The sequence below is a fragment of the Crocodylus siamensis genome, chromosome 2 (genome assembly GCF_052110815.1).
Source record: "Crocodylus siamensis isolate JL-2025a chromosome 2, ASM5211081v1, whole genome shotgun sequence".
Lineage (NCBI taxonomy): Eukaryota > Metazoa > Chordata > Crocodylia > Crocodylidae > Crocodylus > Crocodylus siamensis.
The window spans coordinates 49,936,763-49,960,465 of NC_143396.1; the positions used below are offsets into that span (position 1 = coordinate 49,936,763).

The 23,703-nt window shown below is 46.6% G+C and overlaps 1 protein-coding gene and 1 long non-coding RNA gene across 2 annotated transcripts in view; one reads left to right on the top strand and one right to left on the bottom strand.

The window, feature by feature from the left end:
* Nucleotides 1-2,635, bottom strand: part of BEND4 (BEN domain containing 4) — a 52,188-nt gene extending 49,553 nt beyond the window's left edge. The window contains exon 1 of the mRNA XM_090035851.1: nucleotides 2,048-2,635. Coding sequence (XP_089891977.1) covers nucleotides 2,048-2,462 — 415 coding nt within the window. The 5' untranslated portion in view covers nucleotides 2,463-2,635. The remainder of the gene's footprint in view (nucleotides 1-2,047) is intronic.
* A 316-nt stretch (nucleotides 2,636-2,951) lies between these two features.
* LOC149870223 (uncharacterized) lies at nucleotides 2,952-19,754 on the top strand. Its single transcript, XR_016440701.1, has 4 exons — nucleotides 2,952-3,885; nucleotides 6,833-6,972; nucleotides 13,332-13,538; nucleotides 19,434-19,754. It is a non-coding gene; the product is annotated as an uncharacterized LOC149870223 (long non-coding RNA).
* The last annotated feature ends 3,949 nt before the right edge of the window (nucleotides 19,755-23,703 follow it).

Here is a 23,703-nt window from a genome sequence, read left to right on the forward strand (position 1 = left end):
GCTCAAGAGCACTTAACCGCGCAGCCAACATTCTCTTAGCTCCATATAAAAAAAATGAGTTAAGTCTATGGCAAATCCTCAAAGCAGATCCCTAACTCCCGGACTCGATGATCTATTGAGGTCCCTTCCGACCCTAGCATCTATGAATCTATGAATCTAAGTACCAGTATGATTCAGAAACACAAGGAAGTCCAAACTCTAACTTATAAAAGCTTAGGACTCCTGCCTAGGGGGATTTGTGGTAAAAATAAGGCCACAGATATTATAATAGAAGATATTTAACTGTCTAGTAAGAGTAACCCACTTCTGTAAAGAACTCCTGGACCCCATGTTTACCGTGTTCCCCAAGATGCTAAAATACTATTCAACTATTTAAAAATTAAATCATACTTTCTTTTTCTGAAACTATCTTTAATGCCAGGGATCACAGGGTTCATCATAAAAAGCAGTGAATGTGTAGTAGAAGCCCATATATGAGACAGAAAATTAAGCCCTTTTTTATAACATGCTGCAATTATTTGGAAAGAGATGACGGAAGTAGCAGCATACTAGATGAATTAGGGAGAAAATGTGCATTAAAACATTGAAATATATTCTATTAACTTGCACATTTCCCTGTTTAGTAAAGAAATGTCATCACATTTGTTACAAAGGCAAACAGCAACATACCAAAACAGGATACAATTTTTCTAAATAAATAAATCAATGATGTGTCAAAAATTAACAGATGAGTTAATATACCCGATGTTATCAAAACCAGATGGTGCTTTCTAATATTCATCCTGTTCAGTCAAACCCTGAATATTTTCTGGACCATCAATATATAAAATAGGATGCTGCTATTTGTGATGGCAAACAAAAGCAATCATGCCTGCCAAGCACATACTATAACAGGCAGCATTTCAGCTCTGCTAGACAGAAAGTAATTAGAATGCTTTTAATGTCCAAAAGAATGATGCTGATAGGCTGCCACAGATGTGTAGATTTATGAATATTTATATGGTGGTTTATAGCTGACACTTTTATCAGTTGAAGAAGATAAAATATCTGCCTGACTCAAAAGCTTGACAGTCAGGTTAATAAAATCTCATTAAAGAGAATGACCTATGCAATTATATAGGATTTATTGTAATTCATTTTTGATTGTACTCTGCTTAAAGATGCAATTTCCCATTTCCTGATGCCAAATTTAGGTTGCATATCAAGATCTACGTGGGTTTTAACTCCTAGCCATGACTAGAAGAAAGATATGCATTTAACATTTTGGTATGTTATACCTTTAGAGGGGGAAAAAAACCCCAACAATATTTTGATCTTCTGTTCTCCTCGACATTTTATGAAAACACTGCAAGGAAGCAGAAAATCTATTTTTTTTTAAATCACGACCCACAGAACAACAACCTGTCCCTTCTCATCTGTTTTCTCTGACATCTAGCTCAAGATGCAAGGAGGGTGATTCTCCTGCTAGGATTAGCAGATTGCGCTGGATTGAGGTGGGGGGGATGCCCTGGGCACCCAGCTTTCTGCCCCGGCCCTTCTGCCTGCCTTCCTTCCTTGTGATTAGGCGTGGAAGTGGGAATTGGAGGCTGGCACTTCACTGAGAAGTAACGATCAGGTTTCCAGCCGGCCCTGACTAAGGGGGGAGGTAAAAAAAGAGAAAAGAAAAGGCAGCCGCTCTGTGTAATGCCGCCGGTTGTGTCAGAAAACAAATCCCTCAGACGGCTAAAGGGTTTAGGGCGTGAAAGATGTGCCTGGATGCCAGAAATCAGCGGGGGGAACCGCCCCTGCTTCCTCGCAGGAGAGCCAGGGCTCTGCCCCCGGCCGGGCCGCGGCACCGGCACCAACTTAACCGGGGCGGGCGAGCGCGGGAACTTCAGTCATTAAGCGGCATATAACGACGCCTGGAAGCGGCTGAGGAGCCCGCCACCCCCCGCCGCGGGCAGAGCAGAGCCCGGAGGAGGCTGCGGGGGGCCGCAGCTGCCTCGGGCCCGGGGAGCGGCCCCGCCCGCCCCTCGGCCGCTCGCAAAGTTGGTGGGAGAGTTGGTACCTGCGCTCAGCTCCAGGCTGCCGCCGTCGCCGGGCGGGCCGGGGCCGGGGCCGTAGCGCCCCGAGGACGAGGCGGCTGCCTGGGGCGCGGGCGTCCGCGGGCGGCCCTGGGCGGCGCGGCCGGGCCCGTTCAGGTAGGGGCTGTGCGCCGGGTAGTGCGGCGGCGGCGGCGGCGGCGGGTCGGCGCTGCTGCTGCTGCTGCTGGCGGCGGGCGGCGGGAAGTGCTGCCCCGCCGCCCGGACGTGCGGCAGCTCCACCATGGTGGGTCGCTCGTAGCGCCGGGGCAGGGCGGCGCGCTTGCCGGGGAAGGTCTTGAGCACACTGTAGGGGCTCCGCTGCCGGTACATCTTGGGCAGGCTGCGCCCCTCCTCCCCACCCGCCGCCGCCGCCGCCGTCGCCTGCATCTCCTCCTCCATCCTCCGTTCCGCTCCGTTCCCCGGGCTGTGGCCGCCGCCGCCGCCGCCTGTGTCTGTGGCACCGCGGCGCCCGGTGCGCTGGGTGCTGGCGTGATTGACAGGCGGCCTCGCCAATGCCTGGAGGGAGAAGGAGGTGAGGAGCAAGTGTTTCGGGGACTCTCTGCTAATGATCACGGGGCGCGGAGGCGGGTCTTGGCCGGGCCGGCGGCCGCCTGCGCTGCGGGGCTGTCGCCGCCGCTCCGTGCCGGGCGGGCAGGTGCGCCCCGGTCCGCCCCCGGCACAGCCCGAGCCCGAGTCCGGCCCCGCCGCGCTGCCCCGAGGATGCTGCTGGCGGGGCGGGGCGGGGCGGCTCCGCGCGCCTCGCGGGCGCACGGCGGGGGCGGCAACTTGTAGTCGTCGCTGCTGAAACTTTGGGGGCGGCCCCTGCCCCCGGACCGGAGCCTCCCCCCCCTTGTGCGAGCGCCACGCGAGCGCCCCGAGCCCGGCGGAGCGGCGCGCGCCCCGTCCAGGCAGTGGCCCCGAGCTGGAGCCCTACGGGGCTGTCGGCGTCCCGGCTCGCGGCGGGCGGCAGGGAGCCCTGAGGGCCGCGTCCTGCCTCAGAGCCGGAGCCGCGGCCCCGCCTGTCGGGTAGGCGCGGTGCGGCGCGGCCAGTGGCAGGTGCAGTTGCCCCCATAGGACGCGGGTCTCCTGCCTCGCTCCCCCGCCGCTGTGTCCCCCCGGGGGCACCCAGCTCCTTCCGTGGCGCCAGGGCTAACTCTCCATGGGGTCCCGAGGGCTCCCTACTCCCGCCTGGGCTGCTGCTGCCTGGAACGACCTCCCCCGGAGCTGGTCTGGGGCACCCCTCCCCCCCAGCTCATTCACAGTCTCCTTCCATGCAGGTTTGCACCAGGACTTGCTTTGTCTCCGCCCTGCCCTACCTTCCAGCCAGCTGACTGGTTCAGAAAGGCCTGAGCTGGCCTAAGCAAGTGTGACTGCTGGCTGGCAGTGACCTGGCCCAGGGGTTTTGAAAGGGCAAAAGATGATTGGAGGACTTGGGATCCCTTTCCGCAGCAATCAGGCCCCAGAGACTCACCCCCCTGTGTCCTGATTGGCCCCTTGGGTCACCTGGAGGAGGATAAAAGGGGCGGCATGGGCTGACTCAGGAGAGAGACTGGTGAGGGACAGCAAGGAAGGAACTCCCAGAGCTGAGCCAGCGGGGCAGGAGCAGTGCCTTAGAAGAGCCTGAAGGAGCAGGACCTGCAGGCAGCCGTGGGACCCTCAACAGCCTGGTGTGCATCTGGCAGGAGAGGCTCCCCACTGGGCTCCAGGATCCCCTATGAGAGGCTGCAGCCAGCAAGAGAGGCTTCCCCCACTCCAGGAAGGATTTGAGCAGTGACCTGAGAGGTTCCCAGCTCTGCTTCCAGCTCCTCTAATCAGAGGCCAGGTAGCTCCACGTGAGGCTGGGGCTCTGGGAAGGTCAAGACCCCTAGCAGGCTGGGGCAGTGCCATCAGTGGTGCTGTGTGGCAGCATTCCTGCCTACCATATGGGAGCTCTGGGTTCAAGTGCTAGCTGAGGTGACTTGGGGTGAGTGAGATAACAAGAAGCAAATCTTCTTGCAGTGGAAAGGGGCTATTGTGTTTTCCCCTGCTTTCTCCTGCTCCAGGTACCAAGGCCCTATATTTCCTTGTCATTTGACATTTTGTGCCTTTTTATATTTCACCAGCCCTATTGTTTGTGTTGCTGTTTGTGTTTTATATTTTGTTAACCCTGTTTTTTGTCAGTGATTGTAAATATCTAACCTTTGTTGAATCCTGCCCCCTTGAGGCATTGTAGTATCCACTATCCCCTCTGATTTTATGCCTGTTATGTTCCCAGTATTAAAAAGTATATGGTTAAGTCCCCATTGGTGGTCTGGTTCTGCTCTATAGGGGGAGGAGAGTCCCTACACCTCCCACAACGCTTGTGCACCTGTTTTGATCCCTTCAGTTGGAGAGGGGGTACCTCTTGAAGTACCGCCTGGGTTACACAAGCAACACCCCTGACCTACCTTCTGCCCAAGCTCAGACTACCAGGGCTTGCCACCTCTTCCCTTACTTTGAGTTGGTTATTTTTTTTTTTTTTTACTGTGTGAACTATCCCCCTTGCTTTGTCCCAGGTAGCACAGTACTTTGGAAAGGTGCTGGACTGGCGACCTTTGGGAATGAAGTTCGTGTTCTCTTCTATCTGGTGACCAGTTCTAGTGACAATAGGATCCACTGGTGACTCTCCACATCTTCCCGAATGTGCCTCAGCTCTCACCAGGAGAGAAGTCCTGTACAAGGGAGACGTTTCCACCTCCATTCATTCTCAGTGCCCTTTCAAGTCTTTGTTAAAACTCATAAATAGGTGTGTCACCTGGTGCCAGTGGCTACTTGATTTTACAGATTAATGTTAACTTTTGTCCATCAGAATGCACTAGCTAAAGTATACAATATAAACTCAGCATCTAGATGCAAGGAAATTCAAATACATGGGCCAAAATGGACCAAAAGGACTTTCATTATCCAGATGCTTTAACTCTGACGCCTACCTCATTTTCAGATACTCTGAAAGACCGACACCCCTGAAGTACATCCAGAAGACTTTTAGGCATGAAAGGGAAAGTGAGTTCCAGAGTCTTTACAGGGGGTGCGTGTCCTGTTAGTACTTCTCTCTTTATCTAGAATTCTTCTACCTGAGTGATTTTTTTCTGACAGATGCTGAGACATTGTGGCATGGGGATAGAAGGCAGGATAGATTTGCATCATAAAGATGTAGCTATGTCTATTTCTAGATGCGCATATCTATCTATCTATCATACAGGCTTTCATGAGCTGAAGCTCACTTCATTAGATGTTGTGAAAACTTGCAGAAAGCAGAGTAAAAGACTGACTCAACATATTAAACTTCATTCAGATACCAACAAGCAGCCAGTGAAGATCATGGAACACTAGCCTTATGTGCAGGTTTTTTTTTTTTTTTGGTTTTTTTTTTTAAATCTATCTTAGGCTTTTCAGTAATGCCCATCACTGGAGTGTCAAAGTGCTCCCTCAGAACATTTGCCTGGTGAGGTCCTTGTTGTGGAATGCCGGGCTAGCGATTCCGGCACCGCTTGGGGAGCCGCAGGCTTTATGGAGCGGGTGAGCGTGCGGCTTGTGGGGCGGGATTGGAGGTAGCTTTATGACCGCCTTTGAGGTTCGCCGAGTTGGCGCAAGTAGACAACTTGGAGTAAGTTGTTAGTTTTCTATAATAAGTTTGTAGGATGTCTGTTGGTTCATGGGGTTCTGGAGTAAGCCCTTGCGTTCTAACCCGATGGGCTAGGTGTGGCTGCCAACTCCTTAAGTCCCAGAACGGGTCAACAGCTCATTGAGATAGGGTGTTAGTGGTAGAAGTTATTATGGAGTAAATATAAGGTAAAGCAAAAATTGATTTTATTCACTCACCTGGCCTCACCCTCTTACGAATAAGAGGGGAGACCAGCTGGAACGAAGTTGCAGTAAACAGAAGTATAGAAAGCGTAGATATGCTGTCTAAGCTATGAAGAGAGGCAGTCAAGAGGTGGAGTCTCCGATGTTTCTTCAGTTACAGTATGCCGGATACAAAGGGGGTCTGTTGGCCCACAGGGTTCACTAGCGAGCCCTTACTTTCCACCCCTTGCGGGATAGGTGCGGCTACTCACTAGTTAGTCCTAGGGCTGGTCAACAGCTCATGAACAGGATGATGGATAACAAAACCGTAACGCGGTGAATCGCTGTTGATTGTTGGATTTTCGAGGCCTTGGTTTTCGCTGGGATACACCCAGGCGGGGAGGCTGAGGACCGGCTACAGGGTGATCAAGCCTGAAGGGTTGTCCAGTCATCATCGTCTCTGCTACTTCTTGCCTCTGTGCCTCTTTATAGGTGTTGGTTGGACTGCCTCTGTGACACTAACTATGATATAAGCTAAGCATACAGGGATAGGATAGTTTTCTTTTACATAATAGTTACTAGGTAGATTTTCTACATAAGTTTCATTTCTGCAGGAATGACACTTATAGATAAGAAATGAAACTTACAAAATACGCATGTGCAGCTTAATATAAGCATGGGAAAATATAAAGCTTCCTTTTTTTTTTTTTAGAAGCCAAAACTACAAGGTTACATAAATGTGAGAGTGCCGCGCGGCAGTTATACAAAAATAAAATAAGACATTTACAGTCTTTTGGTGATCTTCATGGAGTCTTCCCCTCTTCTGTAGCATAGGAGATACTGGGTTTATTTTTATTTTAATCTCTTCTTCCTTTTCTCTTTTTCTGTTATGGTGAAAAAGCTTCATAAAGAGGAGAGTCTTGTATTTGATTGAAAGTTCTTTGACTCTGTTCTGTCTGCCTCAGGAAACACCTTTCACAGCTGCATACCTTGGACCAAGAATGGGTCAACCTACTGGATTCAACCTACTTGATGCAAAAAATCATGGACTAAATATAGACATTGGATTTATGACAGAGAACCTGCCTAATATCTGACTCCCCAGGTACCTCTCCGTTATTTACCAGCTATATTCATTCCCCTTCCCCCTACCTGTCTCTCACCCACTGACTTCTCAATTTACGTAGTCACTGATTGGCTTTCTTGCATGTATACCAGCCTCTGGCTTCTTTACTATGCATTCCATCCATCCAGGAAGATCACACATGAAGTGTAGATGCTTCCTCAGCCCAATGAAGGGCATTTTTACCCAAAAGCTTGCAAAAAAGAATTTTCCAACTACTTGAGTTGGTCTAATACAAGATACCAGATTTACTCAAAGAATCTTGTCTGCCTAAGTCCTTAGATTAACACAGCTACAACCTATACCCTTGGACCAAGAATAACTGACCTCCAGCTGTCATGCTGTTTATCGGGCTTTGCAAGCTACACTGTTCCAGAGGAACAGTTATTTTGATAGGTCTTGTATGGTCTGCCTTCTGTGCTGACCTGATTTTGAAGTTGAAGACCAACCATTTGAACTAGCAACAGAAACAGACTGGAACTCAAGGGTGGGATCAGAGTAGTAGGTTGACACACTTATAACATCCACTGAGTATGTGGATTGCTGCCTTCTGTACAGGCTGGAACTAGGGTCTCTGCAGTATTCTACTAGTTTAAGGTTTTTCTGAGTGTCATCACTGTCCTTGGATTATTATTTATTTAATTCTTATATTCTCTTTGTATTACAACCCCACTTTGGTTAGGCACTGTACGAATACATCTGAAGACACAGTTCTTGTCACGAGGATCTTATAAACTAAGAAATGGCCTGAGTGTTTCAGTAGGAAGAGGGCCAATATTACCGATGCATGTATGATAAGCCAAACAGCCTTCGATAATGACTTTATGTCACTATGATTTGGGACTGGAACCAGGCGTGAAATGTTATGGATCCTATTATCAGTCAACTGAAACCCCCTTTCTATTGTTTTTCTAACCCTGAAGATTTTGAATGTGCAACTGGAGTAGTAAGGTGAATATCCTCTGTCTGCAGTGTACGAAAGCCTTCATTATGACAGTTTGTAATCAAGAAAATGAAAACAGATGAAAGAGATGAGACCCCGGATGAGTACTGCCGTGTGTGCTCTCCCGCTTCTAGAAAATATTGTGAGGAGCATATTTGTCAGTAAATGAAAAAAATACCCAATTTAGACATGGCCTATCAGTCACCAAATATCTCTGTCTATAGGTGCAATACAATACTCAAGAAACAGGTATGATTAATTTCCATCTTCTGAGCAAGAGCTAAATCTCTCATACATGGGAGCAGTTCTGTTGTTGGTATAACTCTGGCAAGCAGGATTTGGCCCTGAAATACCATTGCTACTCCACACATATGGAGTCCCTGATGAGCACTGAGATTGGCAACTCTCCCCTGTAATATAAACCACTCCACAAGCAGGCTGGCCATAATTTGCTGCCCTAAACATTTAACCTCAGCTAGTTAATTTAAGCTTAGCTCAGTTGCTCATGTTTATGGATAAAGAAACAAAAGAGTAAACATCAAAAGGAAAAGATGACTGTGGAATTCAATATTTCAGCAGCTGTTGATAGGTAAATGTTATTGAAGTGTGGCATTCAGAACCAAAGGCCTGCATTTATGATAATGAGCCTAACAAGAAAATGAGATTGACACAGCAATTCTCTGTTTTTGTTGTCCCCTGAGGTTAGAGATTATGCAGTGCATGGTTCTGTTTTTAGCCTCTTTGGTGATTCCAGCTGTGAGAGACAACACTGTGCATATTTGTCAAGGTTGCACTCCAATCAGGTGACTAAGGAGCTTTTGAGGGAGAACATGAACTGCTGCTCTCAGTTAAACCTTAACCCACATCCTGTGCTAAAGATTCAGCAGCCAAACTAAGTGCTTTTGGTTCTTGCTTTTCCTTTAGGCTGATAGGATTCCACCTGGAAGCATTATAAAGTAATTAAGATGGATTGTCCTGACTTGAGACTTACTGGAATGTTTCTCAATGACATTCATTGGGGTTTCAAAATATTTTTTTTTCTAATTAGTGCAAGTTTACTGAAGAGATGGGAGGCATTTATAAATGGTAAACAAATATTTCTGTGCTATATGTGTGCCTTAATAAAACCGTAATTACCCAAATACTTGGGATGAGTAAACAAAAGTAGGAGAGAATAATGGAAGAGAAAATAGCTTATATTTTAAAAAAGGATCATATTGTGCAAAAAGAAGAAAAGAACAGCCTTCCCTGAGGACTGGAAAATGGATGAATGAATTATTTAAAAATAGTCAAAGGGCTTAGACTGAAAAGTAATGCCTTTGACACCAGATGTAGGAAAAATTATTAATATTTTAAGGAATCAATTGTGAACACATGGAAAAGCTGATTTTAATTAAAGACAGCTAACATATAGCAGTTTGAGGAAGGGAAAAACAGTATCTCATGTTCAGTGCTTGGAATTTTTTGCAGATCATATGTACACATAAGAGAAACTCAAGTTATAATATACTTGGATCTTCAGTAAGCATTAAAACTTAATTTTCAGGGTGCCAGTGACTCTGAGTTACTATTCTAGTTTTACCTTCCTGGAAACCTAGATTCAACTCTTGCTTTGTCATAAAATTGGTGTTTTTAGCTTAGTTCAGTATAAGTGGCTCTCTCTGTGCCCAGGCAATATCTGAGCTTGTATGGTTGTAAGAATTCCAAAATCAGCACCTCAGAGGATCAGCTTACCATACACAGAACTAGGAGTATGGTGTTTTGCAGATCAAGATTAAGCTGCTTTGTCAAATTTGTGTGATTCTAGCCAGTTCTATTTATATCCCACTTTTCATGAAAACCAAAATAATTACATTCATTAAAAAACCTTTATTATCAGAGATTAATAAAAGAGGTGCATTTGTAGAGTAGAAGAAAAGAGTCGTGTTCAACTAGAACTTGCTAGAATAAAACACAAAAGTCAGTTTCACAATATGTAGATATTGCTGATATTTTTATAGCGAAGTATTACACTGTACCTTGGAGCCTATACATAATAGTACTTGTGCAGAAAAACCAGCAGTTTTTGTCAAGAAAATTTTGCATACTTACTGCAGATAAAACACAGGAGGAGAGTGAACAGAAGTTGCTGGAACCAGACTCTTCCCTAAACTGCATCTGTTTAGGAGATGTAATTGTCCTTTAATACTACGAAAGATAGATGATCATCCACTCCACATTCACAAAATAAAGATTCAACAATACTTAATCTAATGAAAGAAGGCCTAACAGATGTTTGGAGAGACACCAGTGCTGAAAGCACATGGATAATACTTGTTTCTTCACTGTGGACACAATTTACTCCAGACCAGACCTCTTTTTCAGCTTTAAATTAAAACCTACTAGACATTTAAGTGTGTACAATCTTTTCTGAGTTTGCAAACCTATTTTCCTATCACTGACAGCAGTCCCACAACTATGAACTAAATCATGACAACTTAACCACTCATTCCTAAATGCACAGTTCAAATTTTAATAGAGATGAAATAAAAGACTTCCTGTATATTAATAACTCTGTAGAAGTAACACTGGTAATCCTGTGGGAAACCCTAAAAGCTATCTTGGCAAATAATTGCCTTCACCTCAGAACAGAAAAAGCAATGGACAAAAAAAGTTAAATCTCTTGATATTGCAATTGTACATTTAGAAATACAGCACCAAATAACTCAGTCAAGAGAGGTGCTAAAATCTCTAGAACACAACAGAGTCAAATAACATATTAGAATTAAAAATAGACTAACAGTACAAAAATGCAAAACCAGATGGGAATAGAGCAAAGAGACTGCTAGGTTCCAAATGAGGAACAAGATTATGACTCCTGCAAAATACAGGTTTAACATTTTAGAGAGAGAAGATAGCAAACCAGACATAAAAGAAAACTTATTTAATTGTTATTAAAAATAGAATGTTCCCTAGCCTAGACATGAACACAAAAAAATATTCTTTGCCTCTTAGTATCTTGCAGACATACTCCTTAGAAAGCAGAAACTAAATATTAGAACCCAAAACTTATATTTTCAGTTTTTTACATTTCTCAGATTTGCTTACAAAGCTGGTGGCATCTGATTTAAGCATACAGCAATACAACCGAGTCTTGCCTTTAGCTTCTGGCATGTGATTTGGTGTTCTGAAGTATGGTCTTTCCATTTTCCTGAAAAGGAAGAAAAGAGAGATGGAAATTTTCCTTCACCTAGACAAAAATAGTATATAGATAAGCCTGTGTAACTGTGTATGGCCAATATGTGATTATATATTCAGTACTAGACTGTTAAAATACTGTTCAGCAAATACATTATTGCTTAATTTTGAAACTTATAATTGAATAAGTAGTTAATTGGATTGATTTTTGTAGCGTTCAATTCAGTCTAGAGCTGGCCAAATCCTACTAGCTTAATACATTACTTGATATTTTTGACTACTTTGTTAAATAGTTTATTGGGATTTGACTAGCTGTTATTGTCCTCATAGTCAGTGGTGATATCTGGAACAGCAAGCACTGAAAGCAGAGGAGTCTGATTTCTGTCATTGAACAGGGATATTAATCTTCTATAATCTTGGCCCATATCAGGTGACTTTGACAAAGAAATAAAAACTAGTTTCTTTCTAGCACTTCTGCGTCACATCATAGAAATACTTGTGTGACATATTGCATCTGTTATTATTTATTAATTTATTTAGATTAATTGATCAATAAGAACACCTGTACCATATTCTCACACTTACGATAGTCTCCCCTTTACTTTGTCTAGCAATCCAGCTTTGTAAGGACTACACCTAACTCTTCAAATTTTCAACTAGCTCAGACACCTTCAAAGAGAACCCTTCTCTCTCCCCCACCCCAGACCTTACAGAATGAGCAATGTTTGGTGTTACAAAAGTCAGCATTAAAGTCAGTTATCTCAGAACTCTTTAAAGCTGGAAAAAGGACTCTTACTACAAGCCACTTGAAAAGGAAGATGCCTGGCTTTTTACTTGTGCTTTCTTCATGGTCTGAGGCTGGAAGTTCCTGAGACAGCAGACCATAAAACTGTGGCATCCTTATGGACTTTATTAATCATTGGATGACCTGTGTCATCCATTTGTACCTTTACCATTCAAGAATAACATAAGACATCCCAGGATCTTGCCACAATTTTTGTACTATATCATAATTCACTTCTTATTTCCATGGATATGCAAATGTACTAGACCAGGGCTACCCAACTTCTGAGCAGTGGGTGGTTGTAGACTAGGGGTGGGCAAAATATGACTTGCGAGCCAGATCCAGCCCATGAAGGGGCTTTGTCCAGCCTGCAGTGGGTCCCTTGGTCCCACCTGGCTCAGGCACCACCTGCCCGTGGTGCATCCTGCCACCCCCCTGCAAATGCAGCAGGGCTGGGGTTGTTCCACGGTTTGACTGCCTTTTTAGGCAGCCAGGTGGCGGTGGCTCCTTCTGGTTGCTGCTGCCGCTGGCTCCAGCCCCATGGTACCAGCAGACACCCGTGTGCACAGCCCCACCTTGGCCCACCCTGCACCGACTCTGGACTTGTCCGCCCATGCTGAGCAGTGGCAGCAATGATGGCTGCTGGGCAGAAACTGTTCCTCGGCATGGGGGAAAAGCAGTTCCTCCTCCTCACTGCTGCTGGGCCCTTCCTGCTGCAGCTGCCCAGAGCCTGTGCCAAGCTGCCTTGCGTCTGCTCTGCATGGCCACCACTGCCTCACTGGCAGCAGTGACAGCAGCGGAGACACAGGGCAGTCCAATGCAGGGTCCGGGCAGCTGTGGCAGGCAGGGCCTGGCAAGCAGTGAGGGGGAGGAGCCACATTTCTCCTACCCCCCACAGCTCAGGGCCTACTGGTGGCTTGTTCCCCAGCCATGTGAGAGGTGGGCAGGCACCCCGGAAAAAGAAAAGACTGGGCCTCTTGCCGGTGTTTTTATTTTTGTCCGGCGGAGCCTGCCAGTGCAAGCTGCCAGCAGGCCTCACAGTCCCTGAGCAGCAGCCGGGGGGCCCGGTCCTTCCATCTGCAGTGGTGGCACCCCCTGGAGCCACCCGGGCAGGGTGCTAGCAGGTAGGTGCTGCCCCAGCTCGGAGGCTGCACCCTGTCAGGTCCAACTGTTCCCTGAGCCTGCCCACTGGGAGCCTGCCAGGCACTGCCCCCCAGGCAGGCTTGGGGAATAGTTGGATCTGGCAGGGAGTTGCCTATGAGCTGAGGCTGCACGTACCTGCTAGCACCCTGCCTGGGTGGCCCCAGAAGGCATTGCCACCACAGGGGGAAGGACCGGGCCCCCTGCCAGTCAGGGCCTGCACAGTGGGCAGGTTCTGCGGGTAAGAAAAAAAATAAAAAGTGAGGAGCCCAATTCTTTTTTTTTTTTTTTCTGCAGAGGTTGCCTGCCTCTCCCGGAGCCAGGGGAGGAGATGCTGGAGTGCCTGAGTTGCGGGTCCCCCGGTCATAGATTCATAGACATTAAGGCTGGGAGGGACCTCGGAAGATCATCGAGTCCAGCCCCCTGCCCAAAGGGCAGGAAGTCAGAAGGAGTCAAAGGATCCCAGCAAGATAGACATCCAAATGTCTCTTAAAGGTGTTTAAGGTAGGTGCTTGAACTACCTCTGGCGGCAGTCTATTCCAAACCTTGGGGCTTGAACAGGAAAGAAGTTCTTCCTTATGTCCATCCTGAAACAGTCATGGAGGAGTTTGTGACCATTCAATCTTGTCATCCCTTGGGGCGCTCTGGTGAACAGACGTTCCCCCAGATCCTGGTGAGCACCCCCGGTAAACTTATAGGTGGCCACTAGATCACTCCTGAGTGTGTGCTTTTCCAGGCTGAAGAGTCCTATGGCTCTCAGTCTCTCATTGTAAGGTCTGTTTTCTTAAGGTCCTTCTCTCCATGGTGGCCTTGCCTTCCAGGGCTGCCCAGCTTCCCCAAGCCCAATCTGGGGCAGCATCTGGCCTGCTAGCAGCCTGCCTGGGTGGCCCCTGGGGGACATTGTTGCCACAGAGGGAAGGACCGGGGCCTCTCATAGCTCAGGGCCCACCGGCAGCTTGTCCCCCATCTGTGGGAGGGGTAGACAGGCTCCATGGAAAAAGAAGGATTGGGCCCCGTGCTGTAACAAGGATGGAAGCCCCTAAATTGAAATGGTGGGATTTTAACTGTCACAATTAAAAACCCACTGTTTCGAGTTAGGAGACTAAACCCCCATCACGTGTATAAGCACCCTGGAGATTACAGTGGACAATAAGCTGAATAGGAGCCAACAGTGTGCCCTTGTTGCAAAGAAGGCTAACAGCATACTGGGCTGCATCAGTAGGAGTGTTGCCAGCAGATTGAGGGAAGTAATGATTCCCTTCTATTCAGCACTGGTGGGACCCCATCTGCAGTACCGTGTGCAGTTCTGGGCCCAGTATGACAAAAAGGATGTGGACAAATTGGAGGGAGTCATGCAGAGGGCAATGAAAATGGTTAGGAGGCACATGACTTACTATGAGAGGCTGAGGGACCTGGGCTTGTTTAGTCTGGAGAAGAGAAGACTGAGCTGGGGGGAGGAGGGGGAAGGGGAGGGTTGGTAGGATTTAATAATAGCCTTCAACTACCTGAAAGGTGGTTAAAAACAGGATGGAGCTAGCTTGTTCTCAGTGGTGTCAGATGACAGAATAGGGAGCAACAGTCTCAAGTTGAGCAAGGGAAGTTTAGGTTAAATATGAGAAAAATTTTCTCATGATGAGGGTAGTAAAACATTGGAACAGGCTACCCAAAGAGTCTGTAGAATCTCCATTCTTAGAGGTTTTTAGGACCAAGTAGCCAAAACCTTGGCTGGGATGATTTAGTTGGGGCTGGTCCTGCTTTGAGCAGGGGTTGGACTAGATGACCTCCTGAGGTCCCGTCCAACCCTGATTTTCTATGATTCTATGCTTCTAACTTACCATTTAAAAGTCCAGAAATAAAATTAAGTTTGTACCTACCACATTATCTCTGTTCCCTTGTGCCTCTGCTGTATGATAATTTAATTGCATGATCAAATATTGTTTCTCAGACTATATAGCATAATACATTGTTATAAGGCAAAGTGCCCAGCAACTTAAAGAGGATACAGCAAGATTTAAATAAATACTGGTCCTTGTGTTTATTTAAATACAACAGTCTATAGCTACTTGTCTATAGCTGACTGTTTTCATATCTAGTCTTTAACTTCTGAAGATTATGGCTGGGTGAGACAGCAATAAAGTCAAGTCTGTCCTTATCAAGTGTCCTGTTATTTTTTCACATTTGTGAGAAAAAAAATCACATCTAGATGCTCTTCTGTGTAATCACCCAGCTGTAATCTAGATATGAGGGTTTTTTTCACATTTACTTATTGATGTTCACAACTGTCATATGTGAGAGTCTTCAGTAATGTATAATAAAGGAGGAGACATTTTAAAGAAAGATATAGGAATGGCAGTCTTGTGACGAAGACATTTGACTAGCATTCAGGGTTCAGTTTAATGGCGCAGATTTTTCTGGCCCAGCATTTGTTATTAATCACTTTGGCCCTCAATCTCTGAGGAGAAGCACCAAGTGAGTGCAAACACTAGTTTTCTTATCAGGTGTGTTTTACATCAGCTATGCAGTGGTGTAAGTGACTGTACCATGTGCATGGTTTTGGAGAATAAAACCCTCAGTACCTGAGATCTCTTCCTGTAACATAAAGCTATTGATACTTCCTTTCGCTTACATTGTGCCTGTCTGCTTTATGTAAATTATGAACTCTGTAGGGCAGGACAATCCCCTACTGTGTGTGTACTGTGCAGAGTGGGTTGTGTTGCACACTACACATAGGAGATATTAACTACACTTAACATGTGAGTGTCCACAAATTTTAACAGTAAGTATGTGGCTTGAACACTGAGGGTAGCCTGAGCAACAGCGACCATGATCCCATCAGGTTCACTGCCTGTCGCAAGGCTGACAAATCAACTAGCAGGATTGAAGTTGTGGACTTCAACAATGCTGACTTCAACAGGCTCAGGACATTAGTAGGGGAGGCGATGTGGGACCAGGGATGGAAAGCAAATGGGGTGCATGAAGACTGGTCATTCCTCAAGGACATGATCCTCAAAGCACAAAAGCAAATCATTCTTATGAAGAGGAAAGGTAGCAGAAAGGCTGGCGAGCCCTCCTGGCTCAATAGGGACATCACAGTCCTCTTGAAAAAGAGAAAAAAGAGGTGCACACACAGTGGAAGCTAGGGACAGTCCTCAAGGAAGACTATACATCAGTGGTCTGCACTTGTAGGGAAATGAGTAAGAAAGCTAAGGTGGCAATTGAGTTAGCCAAGGAAGTCAAGGACAATAAGAAGTTCTTCTTTAGGTATGTAGGGACCAGAATGAAAACAAATGGAAGTGTAGGACCCCTGCTTAACACCTCAGGACAGCTGGTAATGGACACTCAGGAAAAAACCAAACTCCTGAATGCCCACTTTGCTTCAGTATTTCACTGGACCAAGGGGAAAGAAAAGCAAGATAAGGATCACAGGGGCATGGTGGGAATGATAGCATTTCCACTGTGGATGCTGAGCTGGTGCAAAACCAGCTAGAACAGCTAGACATTTATAAGTCAGCAGGACTGGATGGACTTCACCAGAGAGTGCTGATGGAGCTGGCTGAGGTCATCGCAGAACCCCTGGCAAAACTCTTTCAGAAATTGTGGCACACAGGGGAGATCCCCGGGGATTGGACGAGGGCCAACATTGTGCCTATCTTCAAGAAGGGGAAGAGGGAGGACCTGGGCAACTATAGGCCAATCAACCTAATCTCCATCCCAGGGAAAATTCTGGAAAATTCATTCACTCATTAAAGAATCTATGTGTGATATGCTCGTTGAGGGTAAGATTCTGAACGACAGCCAGCATGGCTTTGTCGTGGCTAGGTCTTGTCTTACCAATCTCATTTCCATCTACGAACAGGCCTCTCACCACCTGGACATGGGAGAGAAGGTTGACATTATATACCTAGACTTCCAAAAGGCTTTGATCTAGTATCCCATGATATCCTTGTGGAAAAATTGGAAGATTGTGGGCTTAACTGCTCCACAGTTCAGTGGATGGAAAACTGGCTGCATGGTGGGACCCAGAGAGTTCCCATGAATGGATCTGTGTTGTCCTGGTGAGAAGTGGCCAGTGGTGTCCCTCAGGGGTCTGGGTTGGACCGGTGCTTTTCAACATCTTTATCAATGATTTGGATGCAGGGGAGAAAATCTCACTGGCCAAGTTTGCGGACAACTCTAAGTTATGGGGCAGTATAGTCATGCCAGAAGATAGGCTGCAGATACAGGTGGACCTGGACAGGGTGGAGAGTTGGGCAGACTGGAACCAGATGAAGTTCAACACTCAGAAGTGTAAGGTGCTCCATCTGGGAGCAAACAATCCCCAACATACCTACAGGCTCGGTGACAACAATTTGACTTGCACCACAGCCGAAAGGGACCTAGGGGTAATGATCGACCATTGCATGAACATGAGCTGGCAGTGTGATGCTGTGGCCAGCAGGGCATACAACACACTGGCATGCATTAACTGTTGCATCTCATGCAAAATTAGGGAAGTGATACTCCCACTGTACTCTGCACTGGTGATACTGCAGCTGGAGTACTGCATCCAGTTCTGGGTGCTGCACTTCAACAAGGACGTGGAAAAACTTGAGAGGGTCCAGAGAAGAGCCCCCGTATGATCAGGGACTTGCAAGACAAACCATACAAGGAGAGGTTGAGGGACTTGGGCCTCTTCAGCCTACAGAAAAGAAGGCTGAGAGGAGACTTGGTAGTGGCTTACCACTATATCAGGGGAGTACGTCAAGAACTGGGTGAACAGCTGTTCATCAGGGCACCCCTAAGGAAGATGAGGAGCAATGGATACAAACTCCTGTAAGACTGCTTCAGACTCAATTCCAGGAAAAACTTCTTCACAGTCAGGGTGTCCAGACTGTGGAATAAACTCCCTCCAGTGGTGGTGCAGTCACCTACCCTGGAAATCTTCAAAAGGAGACTGGACAGTTGGTAGTAGACTGGGCTGTTGGTAGTATCTCCAGATCATATTAAGTAACACATGTTCAGTTGTTGGATGGCTTCATGGAGATAATACAAATTCAAGATTCTGGAGAGGTGCTGGGGCTACAACTGACAATTAGTTGGTTCCTGCTTCTGCACTACAGCTGAGCCAGTTCAACATAACTAGCAGCAGAGACCCAGCAGGTGATCCGGTGGCAGGTGCCAATCTAGCTGCAGAAGTAGCACCTTTTCCTGGACTCAGCTCCCTATACCTCCCTCTGACCACCAGCGGAAGCAGAGACTTGACTCACTCCAGCATGCCAGGGGCAAGTGCTCCTGAGCTGGGCAGTGCTGGGCATGAGGCAGGAAGGACATAGATTCCAGAAATGGGGCTTGCATATCTTCAAAAGTGGATGTGTGGGCTGTGGTGCCCAGTGCTGGGGGTAGAGCACAGCTGGCTACCACTGTCCAGAGTGAACTGAAATCATAGCAAGCGTTACAATGCAACTGCTCAGAACACATTCTAACTTTTAATACAGCATGGTAATACTTACTAAGATCAAAATAATGCATGTGCTATGTGCCCTGTGTGACAAGGCTACTGTGTTGACTGTGTCTGTGTCTACCAAATCCACATGCAGCAATGGCATGACTAGAGTAGAATGAGTGGGACACCAGCCCCAGGCACTTATTCAGAGGAGGCACCAGCAGCATGCTTCAGTGCTCCACACATGCTCTCTGGTGTTTGACAGCATCTCTAACTAGGGCAATGAAATTGCTGGTTATACCTCAAACAGTCTGTAAAACAGTAGTTCCCATCCCATGTCTCACAGGCAACATATTGTCTATGTGACCTCCTGATGTGGTCACAGGAAATTCCCAGTTTCTATATTGCCTACAAAGCTATGGAAAGACATTTCTAGGTAGACAACTACAAAAAATAATTTTCTACTTCGGGTCGATCAGTGTCAAGTAGCCAAACATCAAAAAAAATTAAGGAATACTTGGCAAACCTATGTACACATTGACAGTCTTATGTTGGTATGGAATTTTATTTTGCCATGCAGATATTGGTTGGGACAGATTGCCTGATGAAGTATGAGTTAATTTTTATATAGGGGATAATCCACAAGTTAATTCCAATAACTGGCTGGTATTGTTAATTTTGATATAGGAGTAGTGTGGATGGATAAACTGATCAGTGAGACTATTCCAGTGTCAAATCCAGAATTGATTGAATACTTAAGCAATACCAGAACAAAGTTACAAACAGTTTACAAAGGTATCCTTACATAGGCCTTCTAAACAATGCAATGATTCAGCTATCCAGGTGTTGTCACAGAACCTGGAGTTGCAATCGCAGCAGTTGGGTGCTGTTTGCTTCTCTGGCTTCCCAAGTGTTAAGCTTCTTCGTTAGCTATTTATATATCCTTACAACTTTTTTTTCTTTCACATGATTGACAGGATTCTGCAGGTTATGTCAGAGGCTCCCACCAATCACCGCTTCCTAGCAACTATCCCCATTACTTTGTTACCCACAATCTGTCTCGCAACTTTCTTATTGATGGGTATGTCATTCTTATCACTAAGTAAGTCAACTAAATAGATCACCTCCCCAAGTTGCTATGTGCTTGCCCCATATCCAGCTAATGGTATTGGTTATGTCAAGGCCTACAGTATGATATGACTGGTTTATGTGGGGCAAGTAAAGCAGAATATGTAATAATCTCATCAAGGGAGCAAGGGGTAGTTCCAGACCAGATAACATGCCTGGCTCCTTGTGATCCGATCTGAGAGAAAATGTCTTGCATTCAAAACCTTGTCTAACTCTATCCCAGCTACAATAAAAGATAATAAAAGATACCTCCCGAAGAAATCCTTGCCTCTTGCATAATTTCTGGACCATCACATCTACAATGTCACTTTTACACTACTATAAATAATGACAGATTAGGAAGAGCTGTGGAGACTTCTAGTGGGACATTAGGAAAGGTTAATTTTCTGTTGGTATGTTCTCTTGGAAATGAAAAAAGTGAGCTACATTAGTCCAGATAGTTAATCTGGCAACAGAATTTCATATTCTAAGCAGCATATTAAATTAGGGAATTTCATCTTTGCTCTGGAGAAGAGGAGCAATTACCATATTCACTCAATATAAGATGACTCCCCAATAATTAGATTCTATGTATAGAAGATTTATACATTTGTTATAATTTTGCAGGTATAGCACCTAATTATTGGATATTTGCTGTGAATTTGTTCCCTTCCCACTGCTGCAGTATGGAAAATAAATCTGGGAGGGTCAGGTGGCCCCCTTGTTCTCTGCCCTCCTAATTTTTTTCCCCTGCAACCTTTACACCACCCCTGTCTTACTGTAAGTTCCTGCTATCCCTGAGTGCATGGAAGCGAGGAGCAAATTTGAAAACACTGACTTTGAAATAAATATTCTTATAGTAATTTGCATATAGGCATATTATTATGGATACCCATAGACTTAGTTAATCCAGAATTAACGCATTTTACCTTGTTTAAAACAGTTACAAGTTTTGGCACAGGTACTTCATAAACACACTTTCAAGCTGCACTTTTGTACTTACTTATATATACTACAAACTTTTAAAAAATATAATATGTTTTGTGTTTTAGGCCAAAATAGTCAAGTCACTTCCAAATCATATTGACTGAGCAGAATTCAGTTGTTCCAAAAACCATGTCAGTTGAGCAGGAGGAACTCAGTAATACAACCAGCAAGCATCCCCTATCCCAGACCTCTCACCATGAGACTTCAGATAATCCCAAATCCATTGGTAGGCATCCTACATGCAGGCCCAAGCCTAGAGGTCTTGGGAGTTGGATGCTCTCAGAAAGTACAAGTAAACATTCCTGTTTAGTCTGGGGCTTCAGATACTTCCTACTTGATCTTAGCCCATAAGATGCCTTTTTTTTGCAAAAATATTTATTTGTATATAAATAAATATATATACCTCTACCTCCAACACTCTGCCAAGCGGCCTTTGTGGTTCACAAAAGCACAGTAAAAACCTGTTACACAGTTCGCACTGCATAACCACATGCCCTTGCACCCAACTTTATACCTGTACCCCCGCCCGCTGCCCTCCTCAGAGCCCCTGAAAAAGTCTATGCCAGACCCCTCTCCATCAGATGAGATCTGCAATTTCTTCCCATCATCCTTTTCTGTCTTCCTGTACTGCCAGTACATTTCACTTAGCCTCACTTTAATACAATCCTCAACTAAGATGTGGGGCAAGAAGGACACACTTAGAGAGAGGTTGCAAATAGATTTAGACAGACTACCAAAGTAGGCAGGTGAGAATAGGATGGGATTCAACGCAGACAAATGCAGGGTGCTGCACCTTGGAAGAAGGAATCCACAGCACACATACAGGCTGGGGAGTTCCCCTCTTGAAAGCACAGAGGCGGAAAGGGATCTTGGAGTCATTATTGACTCCAAGATGAACATGAGCTGCCATTGCCAGACCGCAGCCAGCAAGGCCAGCCATACCTTGTAATGCATCCAAAGGTGCATCTCAAGCCGGTCCAGAGAGGTGATACTTCCCCTCTATGTGACTTTGGTCAGGCCACAGTTGGAGTACAGCGTCCAGTACTGGGCGCCGCACTTCAAGAGGGATGTGGCCAGCTTGGAGAGGGTTCAGAGGAGGGCCACCCACTTCATGAGAGGGCAGCAGGACAGGCCCTACGAGGACAGACTGAGGGACCTGAACCTGTTCAGCCTCAGCAAGAGGAGACTGAGGGGGGACCTGGTGGCTGCCTACAAACTCAACAGGAGAGATCAACAGCAACTAGGTAGAGCCCTTTTCTCCCCAGCACCACCTGGGATGACGAGGAACAATGGTAATAAGCTGATGGAGAATAGGTTTAGATTAGAGATCAGAAGGCAATATTTTACAGTTAGGGTGGCCAAAATCTGGAATTAACTTCCCAGGAAAGTGGTGCTTGCCCCTACCTTGGGCAAATTCAAGAGGACATTGGACGATCACCTGTCTGGGGTCTTGTGAACCCAGCATTCATTCCTGCCTGTGGCAGGGGGTCAGGCTAGATGATCTGTTCAGGTCCCTCCTGACCCTAGCTACTGTGAAACTGTGGGGTCTGAGTGCCTGTTTGTGAGCAGGTTCATGGTTTTCCACAGTGCATACCTGAAGCAGGATATGAACTGGTCAAAGTGAGCTGTCGGGGTCCCTTGCTCTCTGGTCAGGTGCCAGTAGAGAACTGCTTCCCTGGTCAGGTGTCTGAAACCTGTCACCATCAGGAGGAGCACATGGATTTTCTCCATACCTCTCTAGCATATGGGTAGTCCCGGAAGAGAGGGTCAATTGTTTCTGCCTGCCAATGGCAGGTCTGCCTTGGGCAGTTTGATGGACCTCTCTGCCCTGCTCTGTTTATCCATGTCCACATGTGGAGTGCCCAGTAGCCTGCCTGCCAATTCAGGTCTGCGCTGTTTCTGCAGGTCCTTGTGGAAGATTTGCTCCCACATGCCCTGGCAGCTGTCACCAGGTAGTAAGTCCATGGGTGATGTGGTGTCTCTTGCCCTTATCACCTCCTGTATCTTGCGGTGGTTCATCAGGGTTGCTAGTGTAGCACTGTGCAGCTTGTACTTCTCTTGAAAATGCTTCAGAATTTTGTAAAACCATGGGGAAGCCATGGTCCACAGGTTCCCATTGATCATCATGTGCACTTGCCACTGTCACAGCAGCTGCCCTGCAAAATATTTAACAAACATGGCTGTTTTAGATTCCATCCCTGTTGCCAGTTTGCAACCCTGGCTCATGTATCTGAGCCAGAGGAAGAGAAGGACATCTGGCATTCCTCTGCCACCCAACCATGTTGCATTGTACAGCTTGGTCCTCGCCACTTTCTCCCGTGTGGAGTTCCAAAAGAAAACACACATGGCTCTTTTGAGTCTGTGAACAACTTGTTCTAAGGTGGGGAAGACTAAGGTAATGCGTAACAGCATTGGCAGGAGCACCACCTTCTTCAGGGCCACACGCCCCCTGCCCCACAGTGACAGGCAGTGCAATTGCCATAGCCTCAGTCTCTGTCTAGCCTTAGCCTCCATCTTTTCCCGTGCCCTGTGCCTCATCAGCTCTGGGTCAAAAACCACCCCAAGGATCTTTACCCACTCCTGGGGGATGGACACCCCCAGGGGTGACAGGTCCCCAGGCTTACCCAGGACTAGGCAGGTGCTTTTGCTTATGTTGAGCTTGGCCCCTGATGCTGCTCCATATACCTGGTTGTATTGTAGTGCTTTTTCCACTGACCCTTTGTCCCTGCATATGATGCTCAATTCACCCATGTACGTGAGGACTTCTGTCTCTTCCCTGTTCCTCTCGAGGATCTTCACACCACTGATCCTGGGGTATTGTCTGAGTTGTCATGCTAATGGTTCCATTGCACAAATAAACAGGATCAGGGAGAGCGGGCAGCCCTGCTGGAGACTGGATTCTACTGAAAACAGCTTTCCTATGTGGCCCTGTTCTTTGGAGTGCTGGGTTGCACACAATGGGCTGTGGAGGCCCCGAGGGAGGGCAGCAGGGTGGGAGCCCAAGCCTGAAGTGGGCAGCCTGCACCCATGCCCTGTGCACAGATCTGGGGGGGTATGGGTCCCCCCAACCACCTGGGAATGCATGCAGCAGTGGAGAGCAGCACCCCCCACCCCAAGCCCGCAGTGGGCAGCCTGCCCTGCCCTTTCCCAGCA